The following is a 12,833-nucleotide window of genomic DNA, read 5'->3' as shown; positions in this document are numbered from 1 at the left end:
CCCTAATTTAATTACTCACATGTCGCGTGCCTCAAACAGCTGTTTGTCCAGGCTCATTTGATCAAATCATTTATCAATTAAATAATATATATATATATATATATATATATATATAGCGCCTCCAATACTGATTTTATTATTCATGAATGATTCACATCGCTGCGACTACTTGTGTAACAGTGGAAGTCAGTGGAGACGCCTCGTCTCAGCAGCGGGACACGAACACGGGGAGGACAGACGCCGCGTCTCGGACCCTAACCCGCCCTCCTTCCTTCCTTCGTTTCTCTCTCCTTCCTCCCTCCTTCCTCCCTCATTCTTTCTTCCTTCCTTCCCCCCCGATCTCCTCTCCCTCTGTGAAGTTCCTTCCTTCCTCCTTCCTTCCTTCCTTTGTTCCTGCCTCGTTCCTCCCTCGTTCTTTCTTCCTTGCTTCCTTCCTTCCTCCCCCCCCCTCCACCCCGGTCGCCTCTCCCTCTGTGAAGTTTGTGTTTGCGATAAAGTGATAGAGTGATAAAGTGATAGTGATAAAGTGATAAAGTGATAGAGTGATAAAGTGATAAAGTGATAGAGTGATAAAGTGATAGAGTGATAGAGTGATAAAGTGATAGAGTGATAAAGTGATAGAGTGATAAAGTGATAAAGTGATAGTGATAGAGTGATAAAGTGATAAAGTGATAGAGTGATAAAGTGATAAAGTGATAGAGTGATAACGTGATAAAGTGATAGTGATAAAGTGATAAAGTGATAGAGTGATAAAGTGATAGAGTGATAAAGTGATAAAGTGATAGTGATAAAGTGATAGAGTGATAGAGTGATAAAGTGATGAAGTGATAAAGTGATGTCTCGACAACTGTTGAAGTGTCGTTATGACTTCAGCGAGCGATGTTTTTTCGAGTGGGCGCAGAGTGGCGGCGGGCGGGCGCCGCAGTGTGAACTGTACCAGCTGGTGGAGAGAGGACGACTGTGACAGAGAGAGAGAGAGAGAGGAATGTGCAGAGCGAGCATAATGAGGGTCCTGCACGTTCTGAGAGAATCACCAGCTTAAATCAAATAGTCTCTTTTTTAGATTCTGTGAGACGCCCATAAAGAAACCAGAGAGCAGAACACAGTGTGTGTGTGTGTGTGTTTTGTCACCTGAGGCCGTGTTGATGGTTCTGGCGCTGACTCTGTTGTTGGGGGGATAGTCAGGGACGGCGTTCTCGTTGCGCCTCTCTGACCTCCGTGGACTCCCCTTGGCAGGGAGGTGACTGAAAGACGGAGAGAGGAAGAAAAGTGATGATGAGTACACTCGTGTGGGATTGTTGGAGGGCTGAAGGAAAGAGGAGAAGAGAGTCGGGGGGGAATAATGAAGTATGTGAATGAAAGGATCCTGAGGGAATAAAGTGATGAAAATGGGATCAACAATATTTGTCTGTGTGTGTGTGTGCATGTGTGCATGTGTGTGTGACATTTTAACCTGAAAGGACTTCACAAGTTCCCGCTCATGGGCCTGACACACTGACACCCTCCATCGGCTCACCCTGATTGGCTGTGCTGCTCGTCAATAGCGTCCACGGCACTCTCCACGGAGCTCAGAAGAGACTGGATCTGATTGGCCGACTCCTTCAGGAGGAACCGGGTCACAAACTGCTCCACGTTGGTTCCACCCTCGTAAACCTGGACGGACGAAGAAGAAGAACAAAGAACACTTTGATCCAGCGTGTCACTTACAACCCGGGTGAACCGAAGCTTTAACGCCAAGCGCCACAACCGTATTTTATATTTTAGTATTTTTTGTGTTATTGCTCCGCCTCTCTTCCGTATGGAAGCCCGTTTCCACCACTGTGAGAAAAGAAATTAGGATCCTTTAAGTCATAATAATGAGATACTATCTCATTATTATCTCATTATTCTGAGATATGATACTGGTTCGGACAGTATTGCAGATCTGTGGAGTAAACACTATAGGGACGTTTTCAACAGTGTTAAGAGTGACACATTTAATATTGGTAATGTTCCTGATGATGCTGGTGTGTGTATTAGACCTGATGAAGTGTTGTATGCTATTGAAAAATTGTCATTGAACAAAGCATGTGGACCAAATAACAGCAGAACATCTGAGGCATGCTAGCAACAGGTTGTCAGTGTTTCTTGTGTGTTTTTCTGGATGGTTAATGCACGGCGTACTTCCTGACTCTATGCTCACTGTGTTGTTCGTGCCATTAATCAAAAATAAAACCGTTAAAATATCCAGCATTGATAATTATCGACCAATTGCTCTGGCCAGTATACTTTCTAAAGTATTAGAACGAATCCTCTTAGATTGGCTTCAAGATCACATCTTAACCACTGATCGTCAATTTGGTTTTAAAAGTAAACATAGCACAGACTTATTCAATTCAATTCAATTCAGTTTATTTGTATAGCCCATTTTCACAAATTACGAATTTGTCTCAGAGGGCTTTACAATCTGTACACATAGACATCCCTGTCCCAGGACCTCACATCGGACCAGGAAAAACTCCCGAACAACTCTTTCAGGGGGGAAAAAGGGAAGAAACCTTCAGGAGAGCAACAGAGGAGGATCCCTCTCCAGGATGGACAGCACAATAGATGTCATGTATAAAGAAGGACAGAGTTAAAACACATTCAATGAATATGACAGAGTGTATGAATAGTGTATTTTAACCTTTTTTGTATTTTAATACTTATGTATATATGCACTGAAGGAAGTTGTTCGTAAGTACAGGAGACATAACACCACAATATTTCTGTGTTTCCTGGATGCATCTAAAGCTTTTGATCGAATTAATCATTCCAAATTGTTCGTCAAATTACAAGAGCGAGGGGTCCCTCCGTATTTTATTAGGATTTTGCACTTTTGGTATGCACGTCAAACCATGCGAGTTAGATGGTGTAAGAGTGTATCTGCACCCTTCCTAGTGACACATGGTGTCCGACAAGGTGGAATACTGTCCCCTGCACTGTTTAATCTCTCTATGGATGACCTCTCTAAGGAGTTAAAAGAGTGTAAGACAGGATGTATGGTGGGAGAAAGTCTCATTAATCTGATCTACGCTGACGACTTAGTGGTCCTGTCTCCTTACAGTGCTGGTTTACAGCAATTGCTCAGAGTGTGCTCAAGGTATGGGGTGCACTATGAAATCGAGTTCAACTCCAAAAAGAGTGTTATCATGATAGCTAAAACCAGGGAGGATCAGAAGCTACATTTTCCTTCATTCTTTTTGGGAGACCAGGAGCTAAATGTGGTTCAGAAAGTCAGATGTTTGGGTCACATGATCAGGAACGACCTCAGTGATGATGACGATGTGCAGCGGCAGTGTTGCAAACTTTATGAACAAGCCAACATGCTGGCACGTAAATTTCACGTGTGTACAGATGTTAAAACTGCTCTGTTTAGAGCCTCCTGTACTCCTCTGTCTACAGCCCACCTGTGGTGCAGTTACAGTAAAGGAAACATGAAAAAGATTCAGGCGGCATTTAAAGATGCTTCCAGGATCCTGCTCCAGCTTCTCAGATGGACAAGTGCAGGTCAGATGTTGGTGAGCCGGGATGTTCCCAATTTCATGCCGTTTTGAGGAATATTATATATGAGTTTCAGAGAATTTAGCTATAAAAGCCTTGGCTGACCCAGCACTGAGTGATACCAGGTATTTGTCTTGTTTCTGGAAGCAATATAACAAGTGTTTTTTTTATTTTTAACCATGAGTGGCTCTTTAGCTGCCATGATTGAAACTGTGTCCTCGTATTATATTGTATTAATATTTTATATATTGTTGTTGTATTTGTGTTTGTTGTTTTTTGGACCCATGAGTCTGGAATAAAGAAATATACACTACCTGTCATGGGTAGTCCGGGTTGTCGCAGCGAGAGAGGACCCAAATGCCGACATTACTGCACAACTATATTTATTCCAAGAAACCAGAACAGGACGACAAACACGCGGACCAAACAGTACGAAGCCACACTGGGAATGAGACGAACAGGGTTTACATACACAGGCAAGGTGAGAGGATTGGACAACGAGACACAGGTGGACACAATGAGGGCGGGACCAGCAATCACACAGAAGGAAACAATCAGGACCAGGGCAGACAATCACAGGGAGACAGACGACACAAGGAATCCCAAACAAGACACAAAACAAAACACAAACTACAGATCCTAACAGTACCCCCTCAAGGGACGATTCCAGACGTCCCAAGCGTTCCCACATGGGTGGGTGGAGGGAGCCGGAGGAGGGTCCAAGGTTGCAGAAGCAGTCCGGGGCGGGCCGGAGGACGATCACCAGGACAAGGGCGCTCTGAGGGCGGGCCGGAGGATAAGCGGGGAGCTAGGGGACCGAACTCAGGAGAGGAAGTCACAGGGTACCGGGGTCTGGGGATGGGGGCTCTGTGGGACCAGGACCAGGCGACGAGACATGGGGAACCGGGGCTGGACGGGACGGTTCACGGGGAACTGTGACTGACCGGGACGGAGGCGGGATGGGGAGAACCGGGGCCGGGCGGAACGGAGGCGAAATACCGGGGACTGGAACATCGGGGGCTGGAACCGGCGACGGAACACCGGGGACTAGAACCAGAACATCGGGGGCTGGAGGCGGCGGCGGAACACCGGGGACCGGAACATGAACATCGTGGACTGGAACCGGTGACGGAACTCCGGGGACTGGAACATCGTGGACTGGAACCGGTGACGGAACACCGGGGACTGGAACCGGAACATCGTGGACTAGAACCGGCGACGGAACACCGGGGACTGGAACCAGAACATCGTGGACTGGAACCTCGGGGTCTGGAGCCTGTGACGGAACCGGAACACCGGGGACTGGAACCGGAACATCGTGGACTAGAACCGGCGACGGAACACCGGGGACTGGACCCGGCACAGGGCCAAGGGCCCGGAGGGACTCCCACATGTTGTGGAGATGCAGCTCATGGGAGGCTGGCCAGACCAGAACCGGCGACGGAACACCGGGGACTGGAACATCGTGGACTGGAACCTCGGGGACTGGAGCCGGTGACGGAACACCGGGGACTGGACCCGGCACAGGGCCAAGGGCCCGGAGGGACTCCCACATGTTGTGGAGATGCAGCTCATGGGAGGCTGGCCAGACCAGAATCGGCGACGGAACACCGGGGACTGGAACCTCGGGGTCTGGAGCCTGTGACGGAACCGGAACATCGGGGACAGAAACCGCCGACCTTGACTCCAGGGTCCGGAGGGACTCCCACATCTCCTCAAGCAGAAGATGAGCGTTAGCTGGCCAGGCAGGAACTGTGTAGCGGAAACTGAAGGCTGGGTCCATTACTGGTGGCTTCGTTCTGTCAGGGGTAGTCCGGGTTGTCGCAGCGAGAGAGGACCCAAATGCCGACATTACTGCACAACTATATTTATTTTCCACAAATCACAGACCAGACCAGAACAGGAGGACAAACACGCGGACCAAACAGTACGAAGCCACACTGGGAATGAGACGAACAGGGTTTACATACACAGGCAAGGTGAGAGGATTGGACAACGGGGAACAAGACACAGGTGGACACAATGAGGGCGGGACCAGCAATCACACAGAAGGAAACAATCAGGACCAGGGCAGACAATCACAGGGAGACAGACGACACAAGGAATTCAAAACAAGACACAAAACTAAACACAAACTCCAGATCCTAACACTACCGTTCAAAAGTTTGGGGTCATCCAGACAATTTCGTGTCTTCCATGAAAACTCACTTTTATTTATCAAATGAATTGAAAATTGAATAGAAAATATAGTCAAGACATTGACAAGGTTAGAAATAATGATTAATATTTGAAGTATTAATTTTGTTCTTCAAGCTCAAAGGAAGGCCAGTTGTATAGCTTATATCACCAGCATAACTGTTTTCAGCTGTGCTAACATAATTGCACAAGGGTTTTCTAATCAGATATTAGTCTTCTAAGGCGATTAGCAAACACAATGTACCATTAGAACACTGGAGTGATCGTTGATGGAAATGGGCCTCTATACACCTGGAGATATTTCATTAGAAACCACACGTTTCCACCTAGAATAGTCATTTACCACATTAACAATGTATAGTGTGTATTTTTGATTAATGTTATCTTTATTGAAAAAACAGTGCTTTTCTTTGAAAAATAAAGACATTTCTAAGTGACCCCAAACTTTTGAACGGTAGTGTATATATTATTATGAGATAGTAAGTCGATACTATCTCATTATTATCTCATTATCGTCTCAGAAAAAATAATAATTTCCACCACAAATGTCTTCCTCGCATCCATTTGACGGTGGACGGGCTTCTCGAGGTGGACAGCAAAAATAAGTAAAAATAGACGAGTGTCTTGTTTCACTCTTTCTGCTGCCCCTCTCCTCCGTCTCTTCCACTCACTGTCAGGACGGGGGAAAGCTTTTATCTTCTAGCCTGGGCTCAGAGCACCTGGGGGTGAAGAGTGCTGATGTCGTGGTGTTGTTGTTCCACATTCAGCAGGACTGACGCAAGGCCAGACTGACGCGCCACTTTCACTTATTGGACGCTGGAAATCAATTAACTCTTCAGTTGTCGGCTTCAATCACGACTCCCTGAGCTGCGGCTCGTTCGACATCGTTCTCGGTGCCGCTCGACGCGCGCCGACCCGTCGGGGATCGATCGCTTCTATGGACCGGTTCGACGCTGCCAAAACTGCTGCAATGAAAACTTGAGAGGAAATCAATTCAAAGTTTGTTAACCCGAGCACAAAGGGAATAAAAGAAAAGAAGGAGAGATGACATGAACACGGGGAACTGTCAGAGGACTCGCTGTTTCGGAATAAGAAGATGAATGCTTTAACTCTTGTGACCTTACCGCTGCCAGCTTATAATTATTCAGGGATTTGACTCTTTGCTAAATACTTCTTCCCCTGATGAGGCTGAGCAGCCGTCACCACAGGCACAGCTCGACATGATATAGTGGATTAGATCACGTGTGTTGGTCAGTGCCGGCCGGCCAATAGAGGGCCCCGCCCACCTTGAGCCACACCAAAAAAAATACAAGAGAAATTATAATAATAATATTAATTATATTTATAAATTATACAAATTGTCACTATTTTAAAAGCTGGCTATAAACATGTTCTATTAGATTTATATATATATATATATGTGATTTATATTATACGATATTTATATTGTATTTTAATATATTTATATATATATATATTTACATTATATGGTATTTATATATCATATTATAGTAAATATTATTATATGATATATATTAATAGACTGAATTGTATGAATAAGATGTCCTTATTATGTCAATGTTGGAATAAATGTTAAATATTTAACTACAAAGTAGAAATGCATTTTTTATACTTTTTGCGCTTTCTTCTTCTTCTTCTTCTTCTTCTTCTTCTTCTTCTTCTTACAGAACATAAAACGTTGCCAGACAGACACCGTCGTCACGGTTCAGTCGTCGCCATGCTGAGATGTGGATATGCTCTCATTATCGAGACCCTTCAAAGTCTTCTCTCGTCGTTATTATGTCGCGAGCCGAGCTCACGATGGTTTACATTAATGTTGCTCGCTTCAAGGCACGACATCTGGGAGCAACAGTTCCCTTCGTCACTGACTAGACATCAGAAGTCTTGCTTAGTGTGCATCTGTGTCCTTAAGGACCAATTGCCCCCCTCCTCTCTACCTACTTCTGTCTCATGGATCATGGAGGTCTGGATCGTGGTCCATGCCGACTACCAACTATTCATACACTCTGTCATACTCATTGAATGTGTTGTTACTCTGTAATGATTCCTTCTGGTCACATGACATCTATTGTTCTGTCCCTCCTGGAGAGGGATCCTCCTCTGTTGCTCTCCTGAAGATGTTTTCTATTTCTTGGGAGTTGTCAGGGATGTCTATGTGTACAGACTGTAAAGCCCTCTTAGGAGAATTTGTAATTTGTGATATTGGGCTGTATAAAATAAACTGAATTGAATTAAATCGTCACCGTCATCGTTGTAAGTGTGAAAACGAAAAGCTTCACGGACAATCCACTTGCTCTCGACTGAACCTCTCAACTTTCACACGTCGCTCAGATATGTTCGAGGCCCGAGACGCGGAGAGCTCGCCATCGAATGGCGGTCCATGAAGCCGAGTCACTCGGTCATGTCGGCCGAGCCGGCGGGAGTCCCAGTGCAGTGACTCAGAGAGACGATGAAGGCTCCGCCTCCTCTGGTCACAGACGAGCGCTTCCACCGGACGGCGAATCACACGGCACGACTGACTTCCATTATCACCGCCGGTGGTGTTTACACACGGACGCACGAACACGGAAACACACAGACTTTTATAGAAGAGGCGTCGTCCTTATCAGCTTGTGTGTGGAAATGTCCAGTAAACTTTTAACAAACACACAAAAACACCAACACGCACAAACACACACCCACACACTAACACGCACCCATACACACATACACACACACCAACACCCACACGCACGAACACACACACATGCACACACACGTACATACACACACACACACACACACACAAACACGCACCCACACCCACATACACACACACACCCACGCACACACCCACACACACACATGTAATATCACTACGATGCTGGATATTGATGCTGTTGTCATTGTCATGTGCTGAACGTGTGACCCTATCTGTGGGTGTGATGCTGGATATTGAAATGTCTCCACCAGGGTCCTTCATAGCAGGTCATTGTGTCCTCCATAGAAGGTCATCGTGTCCTTCATAGCAGGTCATCGTGTCCTCCATAGCAGGTCATCGTGTCCTTCATAGCAGGTCATCGTGTCCTCCATAGGAGGTCATTGTGTCCTCCATAGGAGGTCATTGTGTCCTCTATAGCAGGTCATCGTGTCCTCTATAGCAGGTCATTGTGTCCTCTATAGGAGGTCATTGTGTCCTCCATAGCAGGTCATCGTGTCCTCTATAGCAGGTCATTGTGTCCTCCATAGGTCATCGTGTCCTCTATAGCAGGTCATTGTGTCCTCCATAGGAGGTCATCGTGTCCTCCATAGCAGGTCATCGTGTCCTCTATAGCAGGTCATCGTGTCCTCCATAGCAGGTCATCGTGTCCTCCATAGGAGGTCATCGTGTCCTCTATAGCAGGTCATTGTGTCCTCTATAGCAGGTCATTGTGTCCTCCATAGGTCATCGTGTCCTCTATAGCAGGTGATTGTGTCCTCTATAGGTCATCGTGTCCTCCATAGCAGGTCATTGTGTCCTCTATAGCAGGTCATTGTGTCCTCTATAGCAGGTCATTGTGTCCTCCATAGGTCATCGTGTCCTCTATAGCAGGTCATTGTGTCCTCTATAGGAGGTCATTGTGTCCTCCATAGGAGGTCATCGTGTCCTCCATAGGAGGTCATCGTGTCCTCTATAGCAGGTCATCGTGTCCTCTATAGCAGGTCATTGTGTCCTCCATAGGTCATCGTGTCCTCTATAGCAGGTCATTGTGTCCTCTATAGGAGGTCATTGTGTCCTCTATAGGTCATCGTGTCCTCCATAGCAGGTCATCGTGTCCTCTATAGGAGGTCATTGTGTCCTCCATAGGTCATCGTGTCCTCTATAGCAGGTCATTGTGTCCTCTATAGGAGGTCATTGTGTCCTCCATAGGTCATCGTGTCCTCTATAGCAGGTCATTGTGTCCTCTATAGCAGGTGATTGTGTCCTCCATAGGTCATCGTGTCCTCCATAGCAGGTCATCGTGTCCTCTATAGCAGGTCATCGTGTCCTCCATAGGAGGTCATTGTGTCCTCCATAGGAGGTCATCGTGTCCTCCATATGTCATCGTGTCCTCCATAGCAGGTCATCGTGTCCTCTATAGCAGGTCATCGTGTCCTCTATAGCAGGTCATTGTGTCCTCCATAGGTCATCGTGTCCTCTATAGCAGGTGATTGTGTCCTCTATAGGTCATCGTGTCCTCCATAGCAGGTCATCGTGTCCTCTATAGGTCATTGTGTCCTCCATAGGAGGTCATTGTGTCCTCCATAGGAGGTCATCGTGTCCTCTATAGGTCATCGTGTCCTCTATAGCAGGTGATTGTGTCCTCTATAGGAGGTCATTGTGTCCTCCATAGGAGGTCATTGTGTCCTCCATAGGAGGTCATCGTGTCCTCTATAGGTCATCGTGTCCTCCATAGCAGGTCATTGTGTCCTCTATAGGAGGTCATTGTGTCCTCCATAGGAGGTCATTGTGTCCTCCATAGCAGGTCATTGTGTCCTCTATAGGAGGTCATTGTGTCCTCTATAGGTCATCGTGTCCTCCATAGCAGGTCATTGTGTCCTCTATAGCAGGTCATTGTGTCCTCTATAGCAGGACATCGTGTCCTCCATAGGAGGTCATCGTGTCCTCCATAGGATGTCATCGTGTCCTCTATAGCAGGTCATCGTGTCCTCTATAGCAGGTCATTGTGTCCTCCATAGGTCATCGTGTCCTCTATAGCAGGTCATTGTGTCCTCTATAGGAGGTCATTGTGTCCTCTATAGGTCATCGTGTCCTCCATAGCAGGTCATCGTGTCCTCTATAGCAGGTCATTGTGTCCTCCATAGGTCATCGTGTCCTCTATAGCAGGTCATTGTGTCCTCTATAGCAGGTCATTGTGTCCTCTATAGCAGGTCATTGTGTCCTCCATAGGTCATCGTGTCCTCTATAGCAGGTCATTGTGTCCTCTATAGGAGGTCATTGTGTCCTCCATAGGAGGTCATTGTGTCCTCCATAGGAGGTCATCGTGTCCTCTATAGCAGGTCATTGTGTCCTCTATAGCAGGTCATTGTGTCCTCCATAGGTCATCGTGTCCTCTATAGCAGGTCATTGTGTCCTTCATAGCAGGTCATCGTGTCCTTCATAGCAGGTCATTGTGTCCTCCATAGGAGGTCATCGTGTCCTCCATAGCAGGTCATTGTGTCCTCTATAGCAGGTAATTGTGTCCTCCATAGGAGGTCATTGTGTCCTCCATAGGTCATCATGTCCTCTATAGCAGGTCATTGTGTCCTCTATAGGAGGTCATTGTGTCCTCCATAGGAGGTCATCGTGTCCTCTATAGGTCATCGTGTCCTCCATAGGAGGTCATCGTGTCCTCTATAGGTCATTGTGTCCTCTATAGCAGGTCATTGTGTCCTCTATAGGAGGTCATCGTGTCCTCCATAGGAGGTCATCGTGTCCTCTATAGCAGGTCATCGTGTCCTCTATAGCAGGTCATTGTGTCCTCTATAGCAGGTCATTGTGTCCTCTATAGCAGGTCATTGTGTCCTCCATAGGTCATCGTGTCCTCTATAGCAGGTGATTGTGTCCTCTATAGCAGGTCATTGTGTCCTCCATAGGTCATCGTGTCCTCTATAGGAGGTCATTGTGTCCTCCATAGGAGGTCATCGTGTCCTCTATAGGTCATTGTGTCCTCCATAGGTCATCGTGTCCGCCATAGCAGGTCATCGTGTCCTCCATAGCAGGTCATCGTGTCCTCCATAGCAGGTCATCGTGTCCTCTATAGCAGGTCATCGTGTCCTCTATAGCAGGTCATCGTGTCCTCTATAGCAGGTCATTGTGTCCTCTATAGCAGGTCATTGTGTCCTCCATAGGTCATCGTGTCCTCTATAGCAGGTGATTGTGTCCTCTATAGGTCATCGTGTCCTCCATAGCAGGTCATTGTGTCCTCTATAGCAGGTCATTGTGTCCTCTATAGCAGGTCATTGTGTCCTCCATAGGTCATCGTGTCCTCTATAGCAGGTCATTGTGTCCTCTATAGGAGGTCATTGTGTCCTCCATAGGAGGTCATTGTGTCCTCCATAGGAGGTCATCGTGTCCTCTATAGCAGGTCATTGTGTCCTCTATAGCAGGTCATTGTGTCCTCTATAGCAGGTCATTGTGTCCTCCATAGGTCATCGTGTCCTCTATAGCAGGTCATTGTGTCCTTCATAGCAGGTCATCGTGTCCTTCATAGCAGGTCATTGTGTCCTCCATAGGAGGTCATCGTGTCCTCCATAGCAGGTCATTGTGTCCTCTATAGCAGGTAATTGTGTCCTCCATAGCAGGTCATTGTGTCCTCCATAGCAGGTCATTGTGTCCTCTATAGGAGGTCATTGTGTCCTCCATAGGAGGTCATCGTGTCCTCTATAGGTCATTGTGTCCTCTATAGCAGGTCATTGTGTCCTCTATAGGAGGTCATCGTGTCCTCCATAGGAGGTCATCGTGTCCTCTATAGCAGGTCATCGTGTCCTCTATAGCAGGTCATTGTGTCCTCTATAGCAGGTCATTGTGTCCTCTATAGCAGGTCATTGTGTCCTCCATAGGTCATCGTGTCCTCTATAGCAGGTGATTGTGTCCTCTATAGCAGGTCATTGTGTCCTCCATAGGTCATTGTGTCCTCTATAGGAGGTCATTGTGTCCTCCATAGGAGGTCATCGTGTCCTCTATAGGTCATTGTGTCCTCCATAGGTCATCGTGTCCTCTATAGGAGGTCATTGTGTCCGCCATAGCAGGTCATCGTGTCCTCCATAGCAGGTCATCGTGTCCTCCATAGCAGGTCATCGTGTCCTCTATAGCAGGTCATCGTGTCTTCTATAGCAGGTCATCGTGTCCTCTATAGCAGGTCATCGTGTCCTCTATAGCAGGTCATCGTGTCCTCTATAGCAGGTCATTGTGTCCTCTATAGCAGGTCATTGTGTCCTCCATAGGTCATCGTGTCCTCTATAGCAGGTGATTGTGTCCTCTATAGGTCATCGTGTCCTCCATAGCAGGTCATCGTGTCCTCTATAGCAGGTCATTGTGTCCTCCATAGGAGGTCATCGTGTCCTCTATAGGTCATCGTGTCCTCCATAGCAGG

General features: G+C 46.9%; 1 protein-coding gene across 1 annotated transcript in view; it reads right to left on the bottom strand.

The window, feature by feature from the left end:
* necab2 (N-terminal EF-hand calcium binding protein 2) overlaps positions 1–12,833 on the bottom strand; it is a 122,028-nt gene that overhangs the window by 49,381 nt on the left and 59,814 nt on the right. Inside the window, exons 6-7 of the mRNA XM_056416976.1 lie at positions 1,517–1,653; positions 1,132–1,244 (exon numbers count right to left, since the gene is read on the bottom strand). Coding sequence (XP_056272951.1) covers positions 1,132–1,244; positions 1,517–1,653 — 250 coding nt within the window. The remainder of the gene's footprint in view (positions 1–1,131; positions 1,245–1,516; positions 1,654–12,833) is intronic.

The sequence above is a fragment of the Pseudoliparis swirei genome, chromosome 6 (assembly GCF_029220125.1).
Source record: "Pseudoliparis swirei isolate HS2019 ecotype Mariana Trench chromosome 6, NWPU_hadal_v1, whole genome shotgun sequence".
Taxonomy (NCBI): Eukaryota; Metazoa; Chordata; class Actinopteri; order Perciformes; family Liparidae; genus Pseudoliparis; species Pseudoliparis swirei.
This window is presented reverse-complemented; position numbering and strand designations above follow the sequence as displayed.